Source organism: Symphodus melops, assembly GCF_947650265.1.
Source record: "Symphodus melops genome assembly, chromosome: 6".
NCBI classification, from domain to species: Eukaryota; Metazoa; Chordata; class Actinopteri; order Labriformes; family Labridae; genus Symphodus; species Symphodus melops.
This window is the reverse complement of record NC_136696.1, coordinates 15725761-15740196: the sequence shown is the minus strand read 5'-3', so window position 1 is coordinate 15740196 and position 14436 is coordinate 15725761. Positions and strand designations below refer to the sequence as shown.

The window sequence follows — 14436 nt, the reverse complement described above, 5'->3', positions numbered from 1 at the left end:
TGTTGAGACTGCAAAGTGATATTTCTCACAATGATGCTTAATAAAAAAATGTGAAAAAACATCTTCTGTTGTTTTTGTCACAACAGAAAACAATTAAAAATGTAATAATAGTAAAAATACATTTTATTTAAAGATGCCTTTCAGAAAACTCATCTTACAGAGCAGAAATAAAAACAAATGATTACATCGATAAAATTAACATCCTGTAAATGTAAAGACATTTACAGGATGTTGTGGATTTATATCACGACTTCCTTTATTTATTTAAATTTATTTAACTTGCAAATAACTTAAAAACCTAAGAAAAATATGAGTATGATCTCATTACAAGTATTTATATCTGTGCGTCTTCATTTTGAACATAGAAATAACATTTATGAAATATGTTGAATGCTTGAGTTAAAAAAAAAATCAAAATTCAAAAAGTTAAAAAAAAAAAAAAGATAAAGAAAAAAAGTCTTCATCTCAGAATACAAAAAACACTTGGTCCTTCATTGCTTCTTAGTTTTCAATGTGGTCTGTCCTGTACTGTCAACAGCAGCCGTTCAGACTCTTCTTCTGGTTGACTGGACTCAGTCTGAGCTGGGAATGGGACTGCCGCCTCTTGAAACTTTTCTTTACCTCCCTGTGAACAGATAAAACACGTCAAAGAAAAGGAAAACACTTCATACTGAAGCTGCTTCTCTTTGGCCTCCTACCTGGCCAGATGAAGCACGGCCTCCACGACGTTAGTTCCCTCTTTGGCACTTGTTTCGCAGAACAAGGCGCCGTACGTCTGCAAGCAAAGCATTGACACAGCTGAGTTCGCTTAGTTTATTTACACACCTGGGAGGCTTTGCGTCAGTATATACACATTTTCATCAGGGGGAATGAAAAGTTGCACACCTTCGCCAACTTCTCTCCGTGCATGCTGCTCACACACTTTTTCTCTGGGAGCTGCTCCCGGAGGTCCACCTTGTTTCCAATAACACACATGGGGATTTTTTCGTCTGTTGAATCCTGAATAAAAACAAAAGGTAACTATGAAATACACTCCTGCTGTTTGGGCTGGGTCATTCTATGTCACTAATTCAACATTCAACACTGACTTGGATCTGATCCACCCAAGCTCTGACATTAAGAAAGCTGCTCTCTGAAGTCACATCGTAGAGGAGCAGGACTCCATGAGCTTTACGGAAATAGGATCTGGCGATGCTACGAAACCTACAGTAACAGTAAAAAAAACGCTGCGTTTAGTTCAGTGTTGTATCATTATTTCTTCCAAAAAGAAAGAAGACGTAGTAATAGCTGAGGCCGTACCTTTCCTGCCCAGCTGTGTCCCATATCTGCAGATTCGTCGTCTCTCCATCCACCAGCAACTTCTTCATCTGGAAATCAACTCCTGAGAAACAAGAAGCAGATTTAGATCTCTGAATTCTCAAAATTGGTATTGAGTTTGATTCAATGTGACGTGTCTTCACTCACCCAGAGTCGTCTGAATGTCTCCTTTGAACTCGTTGAGCGTCAGTCTCAGCAGGAAACTGGACTTCCCTGATCCTGCGTCTCCAGCTAAAACCAGGCGGTACATTGGAGCAGGTTCCCCGGTTACTTCTATGTCTTCTTCTAAAGGCTTAGGAACAGAAGATGACAAGGTTAACCCAATTATGTGGAAATAGTTGTGTATTGTACTATTTACTATAAAGACAAGATAACAGTAAGCCATGATTATGCTTGGAAGGAACTTTTGCTTTTGACTTTTGTTAAAAAACTCGCCAGTAAACTAAAACCTCACTAGCGGACTTTCTTTCTTTCTTTTTTTTTTCCAAACATAAAATGTAATCTAACAGAACTCTTACACATTGAAAATTACACATTGTCTTGGTTGAAATTTCACATAAGTCTTGTTTTTGACAGCATTTCATCATGTACACATTATAATTAAGGCACCTTAAAGCTGCTCTATCTAAAGAAAAGCAGCTTTGTAAAACACATGGATTTATACTGCTGTCATCCCTGATAAATATATTTACCAAGTAAAAGGTCTCATATTCTGCTTTTTCTGTTTTATATGCTCTTTAGTGTGTTTTCCAGGTCTCTTGAGGCACAAAATCAAAGTCTGTGAAAACGCAGCTTCTCCTACGTCCTACTGTAAGCAGGAGCTGCATGTAATGCTCGGTCCCCAGCCCCTCCCTGAATGAAATTTGTGACGTCTTGTCAGTGTGATGTCACTGATCCAAGCCCATTGGCTCGTTTTCGCTACACCAAGCTGATGTGACATCCGTGCTGAGGGAATAACCAATTACAACAGAGCGGAACGGCCGACCAATCATATCAGACTAGGCCCACGTGGGGACGCTGATCATGGGGGATTCAGAGTGTTGCAAACACAAGCAGATGAGAGACGCTTTTTTTTCGAACATTCGCGATTGTGAACATACTTGGAAAAATGCATATTAAATTAGATATATAAACCCTAAAAAAAAGCATAATATGGGACCTTTAAATGTCAAACATGTTGTACTTGGTAGCTAAGCTTGTTTATAATGTCTCCATGGAAATCTAATCGCGTCATTAGACAGTAAATATTAGATGAATTACAGTTCGGACCTGATGCTTACATTATTGCCTCCTAAGCACAGGTTTGGGATCTCCATAAAGAGTTTCTGTGTCAGTGTGAAAAATATTTGTGTGACTTTCTTGATCTTCTATCATGACTAAAGAGATTAAAAGTTTTATTCACAGTGTCACAAAATAAAAAAAAAAGGGTTTAGAGCCTCTGATTTACACAGTCGTCAGAAGAACAAAAAATGATCGATCTATTTTTAACTGAGACTTGATAGGTTCTCATAAAATTCCTGCTTACTGCAGACACTGTGTTACCTTTGACGAAAAAGCAGACAAACGTCTTCGTAGTGATGACGCAATGGAGCTCGCCTGACTGGGCGCCACAGAGACAGCAGCTTCAGATTTCACTTCTGATATCTGTGGAAAAAAATGAAAAGCACTCATTTAAAGTTACAACTCAACAGCAAGTTGAAATTGTTTGGCAGAATTTTGAATCTGATGTGCGTTCTGACCTCTACATCCGAAGGGGCGCACGAGTAACTGTGGTGAACGGTTTCTGCCAAGCTCCTGTTGTCTTCGCTGTCGTAATCGCTGCCTGCGCTGTCAGCCGTTTCCATGGGCATGGACACTCCACTGTCCAGGTACTTATCAGCCCAGGAGGCCACGTGAGAGTATGTCGTTTTGCTTGAATCCAGCTCCGAGCTGCACAAAGATCAGACGCACACTGGCTCTAGTAGTGACAATTTAATTCACTGAGATCAATCTGCAGATTCAGAGGTGTGTACAAACTTTCTGTACCTGCCGTGGTTGAATGTGCTCTGTCGGAGCGGTTTCATCCTCCGGGCTGGGATCTCGTTTCGGGGAGACAGCTGTTGAGCAGATTAGAAATGTCAGGTAGGAAACTTTACACCTCAACCCGTGAAAACAATTTACTGTCAGCTTTTATCTGATGTAAAACCACGAGGGATGAGGAAATATGTTGTCAGCAAAGAGTGACTTACCCTCCTTTTGGCTGCAACCGTTTCACTGGCTAAAGCTGAGCGCAGCCCGTCGTTACTGTCATAAAGGTTTTTGTTCATTTCCCTAATTATGGGTTGAAGGGAGTACAAGACAGGGTCAGATAGGTGCAGCAAGATTTACTTTAAATACAGCTGGATAACCTGAATGGATTTCAGACTGCAGCATACATTCACAACCAGAGAGACAACTAAGTATTCAAGAGCCATTTAAATCATGCATCGTCCACTACGTAATAAAAACGCTGTGAACTAAAGGAGTCGTTTACAAAAATAGGATAAAAACATGGCAAAAGTGTGTAAAACTTCCTACTATTTTACTTTAATAAGTTAATACAAGCACTTATACATGTTTTTAAATCACAAGATAATTAAAATATCTAGATACGTAAAATACAACTGTTCATTATTTTCATTGGAAAGCCTCCAGGTAGAGTTCGGTCCTGTGTCCATCCAGCGTCTTTTCCGGGCAGAAAAGCGCTGGCTGTGCACTTGGGAGTGTTTGCATGAAGCGTTTGTTAGCTGAGAAGAAAAGCGCTGAGCGTCCATGCTGTCTCTATGACAACAGTGTGTTGACAACGGCCGCTGTACGACAACTCCTGCATGTTTTATATTTGAGATTTTTTTCTTTTTTTTTTCATCCCAGCAGACACGAAGCAAAGAGGTACAGCTACAAGATACGATCCGTAGGTGGCTGAATTACAGGGAATATCATACTTTTTGAAAATGTGGACGTCTTCAAAAAGAGGCATTGACTTCTACAGTGCCTTTTCTGAGAAGTTGAAAGATTTTCAACTTGAGTGCTAGGAGCGTGTGCACAAAAACGACAGAGCGCTGCTTAAAAATGGACGCCGGGGCTTTTTCTCCAGACAGCAGCTTTCTGTTGAAAACGCTGTCTACCCATTGTAAACAACTGAAAAAAGACGCTGGCACTGAGAAGAAAACTCGATGTGGACACGGGGCTTTTTCCCCCCATGAAATCCCTCCCTAAACGTCCACAGCAGATAATATGTTGTGAAAAACTTTACTGAAGAATCTGGATCTGGCTGGAGTAGGACTGGTATTCCTCAATCATCCTCGTCAGTTCTTCTTTTTCTCTGTCCAGAAATAAAAGTGACATGTCATTCTGGTGTTGTGATCTTATCTCTGGATTATATTAGGTGTTATATGTGACCGGAGCTTTGAGACGCTGCCTCACCTTTCATGCTGGGCTTTGTGGTCTGCATACATGTTCTTCAACTTGTCCAGGTCAGAGTGCAGGACGGCAATGCTTGTCTGGGCCTGCAGCAGAGACCCTCGCAGCTGCTCATTCTCCTTTGAGGAGAAATAGTGATTTACCGAAACAATTCTATACAACTTAACATATTGTATACACATGTTTGAATCAAACCAGAACTCCTTACCTGAGAGAGGTCGCTGATTTGTCTGTTCAGTCGGCTCATCTCCTCCTTAGATTCGTTAAAATTTGAATCCTCTTGGCTCTGGAGGACAGAGACAAATAGTATCTCAAACAGATCAGGAATGATCTATACTGTACAAAGGAAGATCAAGTGTAGGCCAACAAGAACAGAAAGACATTACTTAAACAGACAATTAATAAAGATTTTCCTTTTTCTTACTTTTTTGAATGTTTAAACAAGAAATGTAAAATGTGACCTATATTATGTCTTGACTATCAAATATTTTATTAACTTACAAATGACAGTTTGTGCCCTCTTACAGATGAAGACGCCCCATATCAGCCATAACCTACAATCTTAAAAGGGACACATCATCCATTTGTATTTTTTTTTTTTTTTAATGGTCTTGCATCCCACCCTCATTTTCCCCTAAGATGGCAAAGCTCCTTATTTCTTGCCTGAAAAGGAGCCGGTGGTCTGTCAGAGCGGCATGCTGCATAGTGTTTCAGTAAAAGTAGTTTGAAGGCTCTGTCTTCATTAAAACTGTTCAACATGGAAGCAATAAGTGACGCATGGTGTGTGAGGAAACCGACCTTCAACAGTCTTTCCACCGCTGCATGCAAGTCTGTGACCTGGTTCTGGTGCTTCCTCTGCATGGTGGCCAAAATCCCCTCCATTTTCTTGCGCTCCTGCACACATGAAACCAAAGCAGTGAGGAAGGTGCAGACTGGCTCGAGCCTGAAGAGAGGCTTTCATCTGACTCTACAGAGGCTCTTTGTGCAGAGATGTGTGATCTGCTGCTGTGTGCTGCCCAGCAAAGACACAGGTAGCCCACAGGAACCAACTTAGAATGTGTAGAGAGTTGAACTTTAAATATGCAGTCTTTCACTCCATCGCCTCTTCTGAAACTTGGCTTCATCCACTTGACTTACCTCGCCTCTCACCCTCTCCTCTGTCTTGGTCAGCTGTTGCTGTATATCCTCCTCCAGCTCTGTCAGCTGACTGTTGTTCATCTCCTCGGCTCTGTTTAAACCAAAAAAAAAAAGGGGGGGGGGACGTTTAAGTGTGTGGAAAGCAAAGAAGGACTCCTGTTCATATGCCAGTTCTACCAGACTGAGTTCGCTACAGTTGTGGCTGTCCTGCTCTCATCAACAAACATGTGACCCAACCAGAGTAGAGGGAGGGGAAAGTAACAGCATTAGAAAAGCAGACTCTGCATGTGGAATCACTGAGTAAGTTGTTCTCTAAAGTGCTGCACATTATATTTTAAGTTTTATGTCAAGATGACAAATTCATTCACCAGGAGGTAAAAGTACCATAGACCAATAGAGAGAGATGGACAGTTTGTTAAAGGGTTTGAAAAAAAAAAAAAAAAAAAAGACAGGGCAGCTTTTTAAGTTTTCCTGCTTCCTCATGCAAGGAATGTCACCTTTCTCATACTTAACCGTAAATGAACCAGAGAAGGAAGCAAAGAAAGAAAAAAACCGCTGACGTACATTGTTCTCTCCTAAGTGAAATGCCGACATTCAACAGTTAAATAAAAGGTTCTATGTGACGGATAACAATATAGATTTTAAGACTGAAATCCCATGTTCCTTAAGTGTGCATAACAGTGTTACCACTCGGATCAAGCTTTAATTCATTTTTCAGTCAGGCATCTTTTCTGTGAGCAATCTGGCAACAGTGAGGACCTCAAGACATGTCCTGAGTCAAATCATTGTTCTTCTGTTACTGTATCTTGTCAATACTTAGCCGTCTGTCTATGTCACAAGTTATGATTCTTTTTAAAAAGCATTAACTTGTCTCATGACTTTTTTCAGGAACTGGCCAAAGGGTCGTTTGCTATACAAACAGGACGGTGTTTTTAGAGCGTCTCCTTCACTGACCGTCCTTCAATTTAAATGGAATCATGCCTCTAACAACTCTTTAAGTTTCCGTCCTCACGTAGGACATGAAATGTAGACTTTCGGCTTAGAAGTTTCTCAAAATGTAAACAATTCTTGTGAAACTGGAGTACTCTCTTTTCTTCACAGATGAAGTATAACTAACTAAGTGCACATGCTGTTATGATGATCACCTGAAGAACAATCTTTATCAGAACCAATGAGCGTGTGATGGAGAGGAGCAGCAGTCTCCGCTGCTCTGGTTTTCATCCAGGAAATGAAATTGGTGGATTCATACATGACTTTAAGGTTCAAATCAATAAACAACAGGATCAGACTCAAAACACTGACGACTCATCAGAAAGGTAAAGTGCACACGGACCTTCCTGAGGATATTCAGAGCACCATCATTTGAATTTGTCAATCTTTGCTGTTCTTGTTCTGCAGTACGAGTGTGTGACTTTTATAGGAGAAATAGAAAAAGAGTCACACTTCAGTCACTAAAATGTTCTTAAAAGTCAGGAGATAAAGTTGTTCCGCCGTGAGCTTTACAAACATCTTCACCCTACGAAAGTGAAAAAATCTGTACAATAACCACAGACTCAAGGTCTGCACTCGTTAGTGTCATGGTCACCCATAAAGGATTTGACCAGCTGTGGAATATGGTGAAGATTTCCTTTTATGTTCCTGAGTTATAAAGTAGAATATGTGCTGGAAAAGTGTTTGAGGACATTGTGATGTCGGCTCATCCTCAAGTCAAAGTGGATAATTATTCAAAATGTTCTTCTGATTCCACAGCAACAAGTCCTACACTCAACATATAATATCTTTCTAAATAGCACAAACAAAGATGTGTTAAACGTTGAGAGAGTGTTCTGTCTCTTTCGCACACAGCAGCCTTCGGTTAAAACTTCCCTGAATATTTTCTAGTCTCAGTACATTTCCAAAACATCAATCATTTAAATAACAGTGTATTATTTCAATACAAAGCATTGAACAGTTTGACAACCTTCGTACGGATGAACAGAAAACTGAATGCCACTGGCTACGGTTAAGGCTTATCGATCCCCAGATACAGTTCCATTTCTTTCCACATTTATCTCAGTTCAGTTGCTACTTACCAATTTACAGCAACATCTAAAGGGGCAAAACAGATTATACATTCAATATGTCAAATATTAAAACTACATTAAAAACTAAAAGGATTGTTGATTCCACAAAACCACAAACAAAGGTCAAGCAGTTTGCCAATGCTCTGGAGTCCATATGATTTACAACCACAAGAGGGCAGCAGTCGATCGCTGAAGTGTAGTCAAAACACAACTTCAGAACTTCTGGATTTAGTAAGGTCTACTCTGACAATTGAATTACCTCAACAACTGATGGTCTTACAACTTGCATGTTTAATATTTGATTAGCATTTTCTTATACAGAGGTTTGCATTTACCGCTTCAAGCTCGTCTCCAGCTGTTCACACTCCAGCTTGCTGTCCAGACTTTGACTGAGCAGAGAGTGGATGATGTCCTCATACTGCTGCAGCACAGTCATGTCTGCAGAGGTGTAAATGGACTGGTAAAGCTCGGCCAGCTGCTCTCTGAGACTGAAGGAGGAGAAAAAATATACAGTAGTTAGTATACCAGCAATAAGAGGGTCAGCGGACATACGCCACCCAAAGTCCACTTTCTTTTTTGAAGGCCACTGTAATAGGAAGTAGTTTAATAGCAGGTCACAACTAAATTTAACCTCTCTAAACAGTCATTCAACATGATCCACATTTTTCTCTAAACTCAACATGTTTGAATACATATTTTCAGTCCTTCTACTTTTGTAACATAAGCTACTGCTACACCACTCAGACTGCAATGGCACTTATGGCAATAGAAAACATTCACTTTATTACTCCACAGGCAAGGACAGCAAAACATAGAAGCTGTCGGTACATCAGCACCATGTGCACACTTTAGTGGTCATGCCAGAATGCACACTCAGACTATCTTTTTCAGACACTTGCTTTAAGTCACATTATGTAATTAATATGTTGAATTCAAGTGACTGGACATTATTTACAAAAATAAGTTCTTTTACAGGTGCTACATTACCAATGTCAAACATGAACAGTTTTTATTCAGATGAAGTACTAAGCTATGTAGTTAGCTATGGTCTACTTTGTCTTAACCTGTTATGAAATAGTGTGACAGTGACAACCTTTTATTAAACAAATAATATGATGTGTGTCTAAGGCTCTATTTGATGATCACGAATTAGGCTCAGCCGCAGGCAGCGAGCAAACTGATACTAGGAAGGATATGACCTGAAGATATATTAATTAGACTCTCTCCTGTCCATGTTTTAAGGCCTGCAAACACACCTGGACAAAACAAAGTGATTAACCTATTGGAAATGTTTTTTAGATCAATCTTTAAATGTAATCTTTCAACTTGATCACTATTTGGTTTACTTGTAAATGATTAACCCTCGAATCTGTTAACTTAGGCTACACAGAAATATAAAAATCTCATTAATGATTATGGGCTCTCTCTCCTCATGTTTTTTTTTGTGTGTGTGTGTGTGTGTGTGTGTGTGTGCGTGTGTGTCCATATGGTTTCAATAGTTGCTTTCTCTGTTCATATACCTTTCCACCATTGGAATTCATCAAGTGAATTTAATCGATAAAGCACTTAGTTTTCAGTCTCCTTTCATTAAGTTAATAAAAACAAAACATAATTCAACTATTTACAAAGATGACATATTACATTACATACTAATTCTAAAGGCCTTTATCTAGGCCATGGCTACATGAGGTGTTTTGACTTTTGAATAAATGACAACCTCATTAAGTTAAAGTAGCATAGGCCTTTAGCACAGACTACTGAAAGGAATTTTCTTATTGTTCATGACAACCTGCAGCATACTTATTGTAATGTCAGGCTACTATCTCCATGACAACAGCGCCAACAGGCCTACCAATCAAAAAGTGAACCTTGAAAATGTTTTTTTTTTTTTAAAGTGTGATTTGAGCTTGCCTGGAATTTGTGGTAAACTGTCAATAATAAGGGGACTCTAAGTTGAATTTATTAAGTCAACGTTAAAGTACTGCTTAACTAGCCTTAAACATCACTTTCTGTCATGTGTGACCTATTAGGTCACGTCATTTTCATGATAGCCTACAATGTGTAACTTTTCTGTAGGCCTACGGCGTATCAAACACGCTCACAAATAATGTTAAAATGTTTACAATCAGACTGGAGCGCACCTGTTGAAGTAAGGTGACAGTTATCGACGTAAACAACGGCCCCAGGAGCAGCAGGAGCCGCGGGCCGGCTGAATAATGCTCAACATGGAGTGAGCGGAGCCGAATCATGTTACTCTACCTTTCAGAGACGGCGCACTCCGCATCTATCCTGCCCAAAAACTCTCCCCACGGACTGTTAGGATAATTGATCGAGCCGGCGGTGTCTAAAGACGCCAAGTTGAGAGTCTCTGAAACCTCCTGAAACCTGGACGAAAACTTGCTGTAAGTGATGGATCCGTCTCGGTCCTCGTCGAATTTGTTGAACAGAGTTTGTATTTCAGTTTTGGGGACGTTCAGCTCCTGGCAGACGACGGTGAAGTCCTCGTACTCTATCTTACCGGACTTGTTCACATCACAAGCAGAAAACAATCTGCGCAGGCTTGGTCTGTTCATGGTTCAATGTTTAAAAGAAAAAAAAAACATGCAGAGGGAATAAAAATGTGACGCTAAAATGCCAAAACATCGGCTGCGTGACGACCCCAATAAAATCCTGTGTTCAACTTTCAATGAAGGTTTTAGACAGGTAGTAAAGAGGCGCTCATTGGTCCGTGTCTCCACGTAGGCGGGTTTCGTCCCAACAAGTTGACCCAATGTCCTAATTCCTACTTGCTGCCATAGCAACCGTCGTTTATTTGATTGAATCCAGAAAAGATGTCACCAATATGTGCACTGGAACATGGATACAATACAAGTACAACAGATACGTAAGTGGCTCTATTTGTCTTTAAGGTGTGTGCATGTGACAGTTTTATCAGACACTCCTCTTAGTTCCCCTTTTGCAGAAGTTGTCTGACTCCACCCTCAAAGATTAAAGAGTGACACAGGTGGCCTACTAATAAAACCTGAAACACTGTAGGCTATGTAGAAATGTTTCACTTCATAAAATTATGAGCCATTCAAATAGAAAATTATCCATTTGATCTTTATTTGAAAAATTAAAATAAAGTGCTTTTTATATACAATACAAAAAAAAAGAAGAAAACAGTAGTGATGTATGATACAAAAAAATACAATTCACAATATTTTGGCAGCTGAATTTACAAATTTTTCTTTTTTACATAAAAACTCTTTTACTTACAACACATGTTGAGAAGAGTCTGAGCAACTTGTACTGTCACAAATAGAAGGCCAGACTACAGTGGTTTTATTTAGAGAGAGCAGACGACATACTACGATACTGGTGGCGTTATTATTTTTTAGGCTTGTATTCAGATAAAAGCATGTTCAATACCTGCACATATTTCACTCAAAATCAATGCCACTAAATATTTGTTCTGCATGTCGATTGAGGAGTGTTCGGATGAGAGCCACTTCACAAAAGCTGCCATTTGTTTTGTTTTTAAATAACAGTCAGAGCATGAGTGTTTCTTGACCTGGCATTGATTATAGGTGACCAGTCCTCGAAATTCACACCGAGTCATTTTTGCAGTGCCATTAAGAGAAATGTAATGTAATACTTAAGCTTATCTTTAATCCAATATTAAAACAAAACGTCCACCAGTGGTTATTTATGTGCTACAGTTTTAGAATAAAATCTCATCCCTGACAGATGTTGAAGCCACCGTAACAAATGATCAAATAAAACTCCTCATGAAGCCACACAGTACAATCTTGACAGTATCCAATCACACGTGTTTCCATGTTTTCACTCTTGTGTCTGAGCGTGAGCAGTCTCGTCACACCTGAAGCATAGTGTTCGACTCAACAGCACTACAACCTGGTGGGTTCAATAAGCCCAAGAGGCACATCTCTTGATTATTATTTCTGAAGGCATTATTCATTTACCTCAAGGCAGATTTGTTATCAAATCCAGAACCTGCATTATACTAAGGCTTTTCAGCATCATGTGCAAATCTAATGCATTCTGAGTCGAGCAAGTACTCCTTCCTGCATTTTTTGTGAGATTTGAATTTTGAAGGCTGCACAGCCAAAAACGAAAATAAGACTCCCATGGTAATGACAAATGCTTTAAAGTTACTCTAACAACTTTTATGGTTTATTATTCATTATGTCTGGAACATGTGATGGTTAATCAAGATGATGTTTAATAATGGGATGACAATGATTATTATTGCCTTTTTACAGTGGCCTTAAAGAAGTAAGCAGAGGGCATGTCTGCCATACTTCAGCTCTCACCAGTTCATGTGTTTATCAAAGATGATGCTGTAGAGATGTTTGTTATGGTTATTTACGTCAAATAACCAGCAGGTGCATTATTCAAATGTTGATTATACTTTCTTGAGAGAGTATTGAAGAATGACACGTTGAAGAATGGCGACGAAAAATGTCTTTGCATCCTTCTCCCTTAGACACCAGCAAAATGGCGAGAACCTCTTGCATACGTAGAGTTAGTGTGATGAAAGCAAAGAGTGTGTGTCTCTGTGTGTGTGTGTGTGTGTGTGTGTGTGTGTGTGTGCGTGTGTGTGTGTAAGCTAACTCTGTCCCGAGGAGAGGCCGTCTTGGTGTTTACCTCCACTTCACATTGTTTGCTTTGCATAGACTGCCTATCTCAAGATAATACCTGGAATGAGAGTTTTCCTTGATAACATTTAGAACAGAAAACACTGGAGAAAGTCGAGTCTCTCTACCAGCTAACAATACCAATAATAATAATAAAAAATATATATCTAACTACATAGGTTTTTTTGGTGTGTGTAGTGATTAAAGTGGTAAGAGTTTCTACAACATGTTCACTGAGGTGATTGCTTATACTGTATGTGTCTTCTTTATCTATGCTCTGTATCATTTATCTGTTGAAGTGTTATATTTAACAATAAGTATATCTGTGAATGCACACAGCCTCTCTAAAAATCTCTGTCATGACTTTTTTTTTTCTCTCCTTCCTGCCACTGGATTGTTTTGTATATTTTGGTGTGTGTGTTTACTTTGCTACAGAACAGTACATCGTGCATAGCCTCAGCAAAGGGTACGCTCTTACCATACAAGAGAAGAGGAAATAACACAGCACACACTGCGTCAGCTGTCAGCGGAAACCAGCTTGAATCTCACTCTGGCTTTCAAAGCACTGCCAGTGGATTTTATGGACGGACCTGGTTGGCAATGCTGTGAGAATCAGAATCATGAATCACTGAATCATGGTCAGGCCACCTACAACCTACGCTTGATACATTCCCCGTGAGCTGTGCGTGCAAAAACAAGTCTGAAGGCAAACTGGAACTTCTTCAGTGTGCTTTGAATGCACTGAGTACGAGGGAGTGAGAGGACAGTAATAAGAAATGCACATGGACCACAGGGATAGAACAAAAAAACAAAAAAAAAAAAAGTGCAAAATCTGTGTAATGAAATATCTCTCCACCAAGGGCCTGGTGCTCCTCAGTGTCCCCTCGTTTTTTTTGTTTTTTTTTTGTTGTGTCTTTCTCAACAAGTGCACCAGTTGAAAATGAGTCACTCCACTTTTGCATGAAGCACGTCTCAAACTATTGAGTCTTTTATCTCAGAGCCTAGTCTGACTCGTGGCCGTGGGCATGTGGGAGAGATCTCTACGTGGCTTTCCCTCAAGTTCAGAGGCCTCTTCTCCGATTCGGAGAAGCTCTTGCTGTTTTCAGGCGACGAGCACTCGTGCGGTGGAGTGCTACAGATGTAGTTGTCGTTAAGGGTCTGGTACCCTTTGTGGTCGGAAACCGACGCTGTGACTGCGCTGCCGTTCAGTGGCAAGTTCTCAGTGGGTTTCCCGACCACTATTCTCGGCTTTTTCTGCTGCATGTTCGGGCACTCTCCCTCCTTGAGTATGGACTTCATGTGGTCGCGGTGCCTGTAGATCACAAACAGAGAGAAGACGAGCAGAGAAAACGCCAAGAGGGCACACACCACTATCAGCTCGTTCCAGTAGGTCTTCGTGTTGATCTGCGGCGAGCGTGCCTTTCCTGGCAGGATGATAAACTCCTCCTGGGAGATCTGCGGCGTACGCGAGTGGCCTGTCAGGGTGGTGCTCTCCTGCTTGGCCTCGCCCCTCACGCAGTAGTTTGCCAGCAGCTGTTTGAAGCCTTCCTCCACTGACCAGCACTCGTAGGTCTCTTGCCTGTCAGCCTGAGCTACGACGACGAGCCCCCCCTCTGGGCTGGGGTAATGGAAGTGACCCGCGCTCTCACTGAACTCCCACCTCCTTTCAGCCAAATTAGAGCGCAGCTTGCAAGGCAGCACTTTGAACGTGTTGGCTGGGATGATAATCACCTGGCAAGACAACGTTCCTGTGGGAAAGCAGAGCAGAGACATACGTGGATGCAGTCAGGTTTTGCATTTAATAATCTCAAGATCGGTATTCAGAAAAATAATACTTTGAT

General features: G+C 40.5%; 2 protein-coding genes across 4 annotated transcripts in view; both read right to left on the bottom strand.

Annotated features, from left to right (window-relative positions):
- Positions 1–105: 105 nt before the first annotated feature.
- On the bottom strand, positions 106–10757 carry rasef2 (RAS and EF-hand domain containing 2). Its single transcript, XM_079345895.1, has 17 exons — positions 10215–10757; positions 8291–8443; positions 5893–5983; positions 5554–5649; positions 4964–5041; positions 4759–4874; positions 4589–4657; positions 3546–3627; positions 3343–3413; positions 3057–3246; positions 2860–2961; positions 1465–1609; positions 1300–1381; positions 1089–1203; positions 886–999; positions 699–775; positions 106–625 (listed from the first exon to the last, which is right to left on the bottom strand). The coding sequence occupies exons 1-17, from the start codon at positions 10526–10528 to the stop codon at positions 532–534; spliced, it is 1989 nt and encodes a 662-aa protein (XP_079202021.1). The 5' UTR covers positions 10529–10757; the 3' UTR covers positions 106–531.
- Positions 10758–11036: 279 nt separating this feature from the next.
- Positions 11037–14436, bottom strand: part of sema4ba (sema domain, immunoglobulin domain (Ig), transmembrane domain (TM) and short cytoplasmic domain, (semaphorin) 4Ba) — a 47387-nt gene continuing 43987 nt past the window's right edge. For all 3 annotated transcript variants that reach the window (XM_079345892.1, XM_079345893.1, XM_079345891.1), the window contains exon 15: positions 11037–14343. In XM_079345892.1, coding sequence (XP_079202018.1) covers positions 13568–14343 — 776 coding nt within the window. In that variant the 3' untranslated portion in view covers positions 11037–13567. The remainder of the gene's footprint in view (positions 14344–14436) is intronic.

Bases quoted from the DNA above. Each gene is read 5' to 3' on its own strand.
- rasef2 (XM_079345895.1), bottom strand. From the start codon at position 10,528: ATGAACAGACCAAGCCTGCGCAGATTGTTTTCTGCTTGTGATGTGAAC. The intron at 5,984-8,290 runs GTAAATGCAAAC...TGGTTTAAACAG, and splicing joins CTGGAGACGAGCTTGAAGCG to AGCCGAGGAGATGAACAACA. The intron at 1,610-2,859 runs GTAACACAGTGT...TCTGTTCCTAAG, and splicing joins TGTCTGCTTTTTCGTCAAAG to CCTTTAGAAGAAGACATAGA.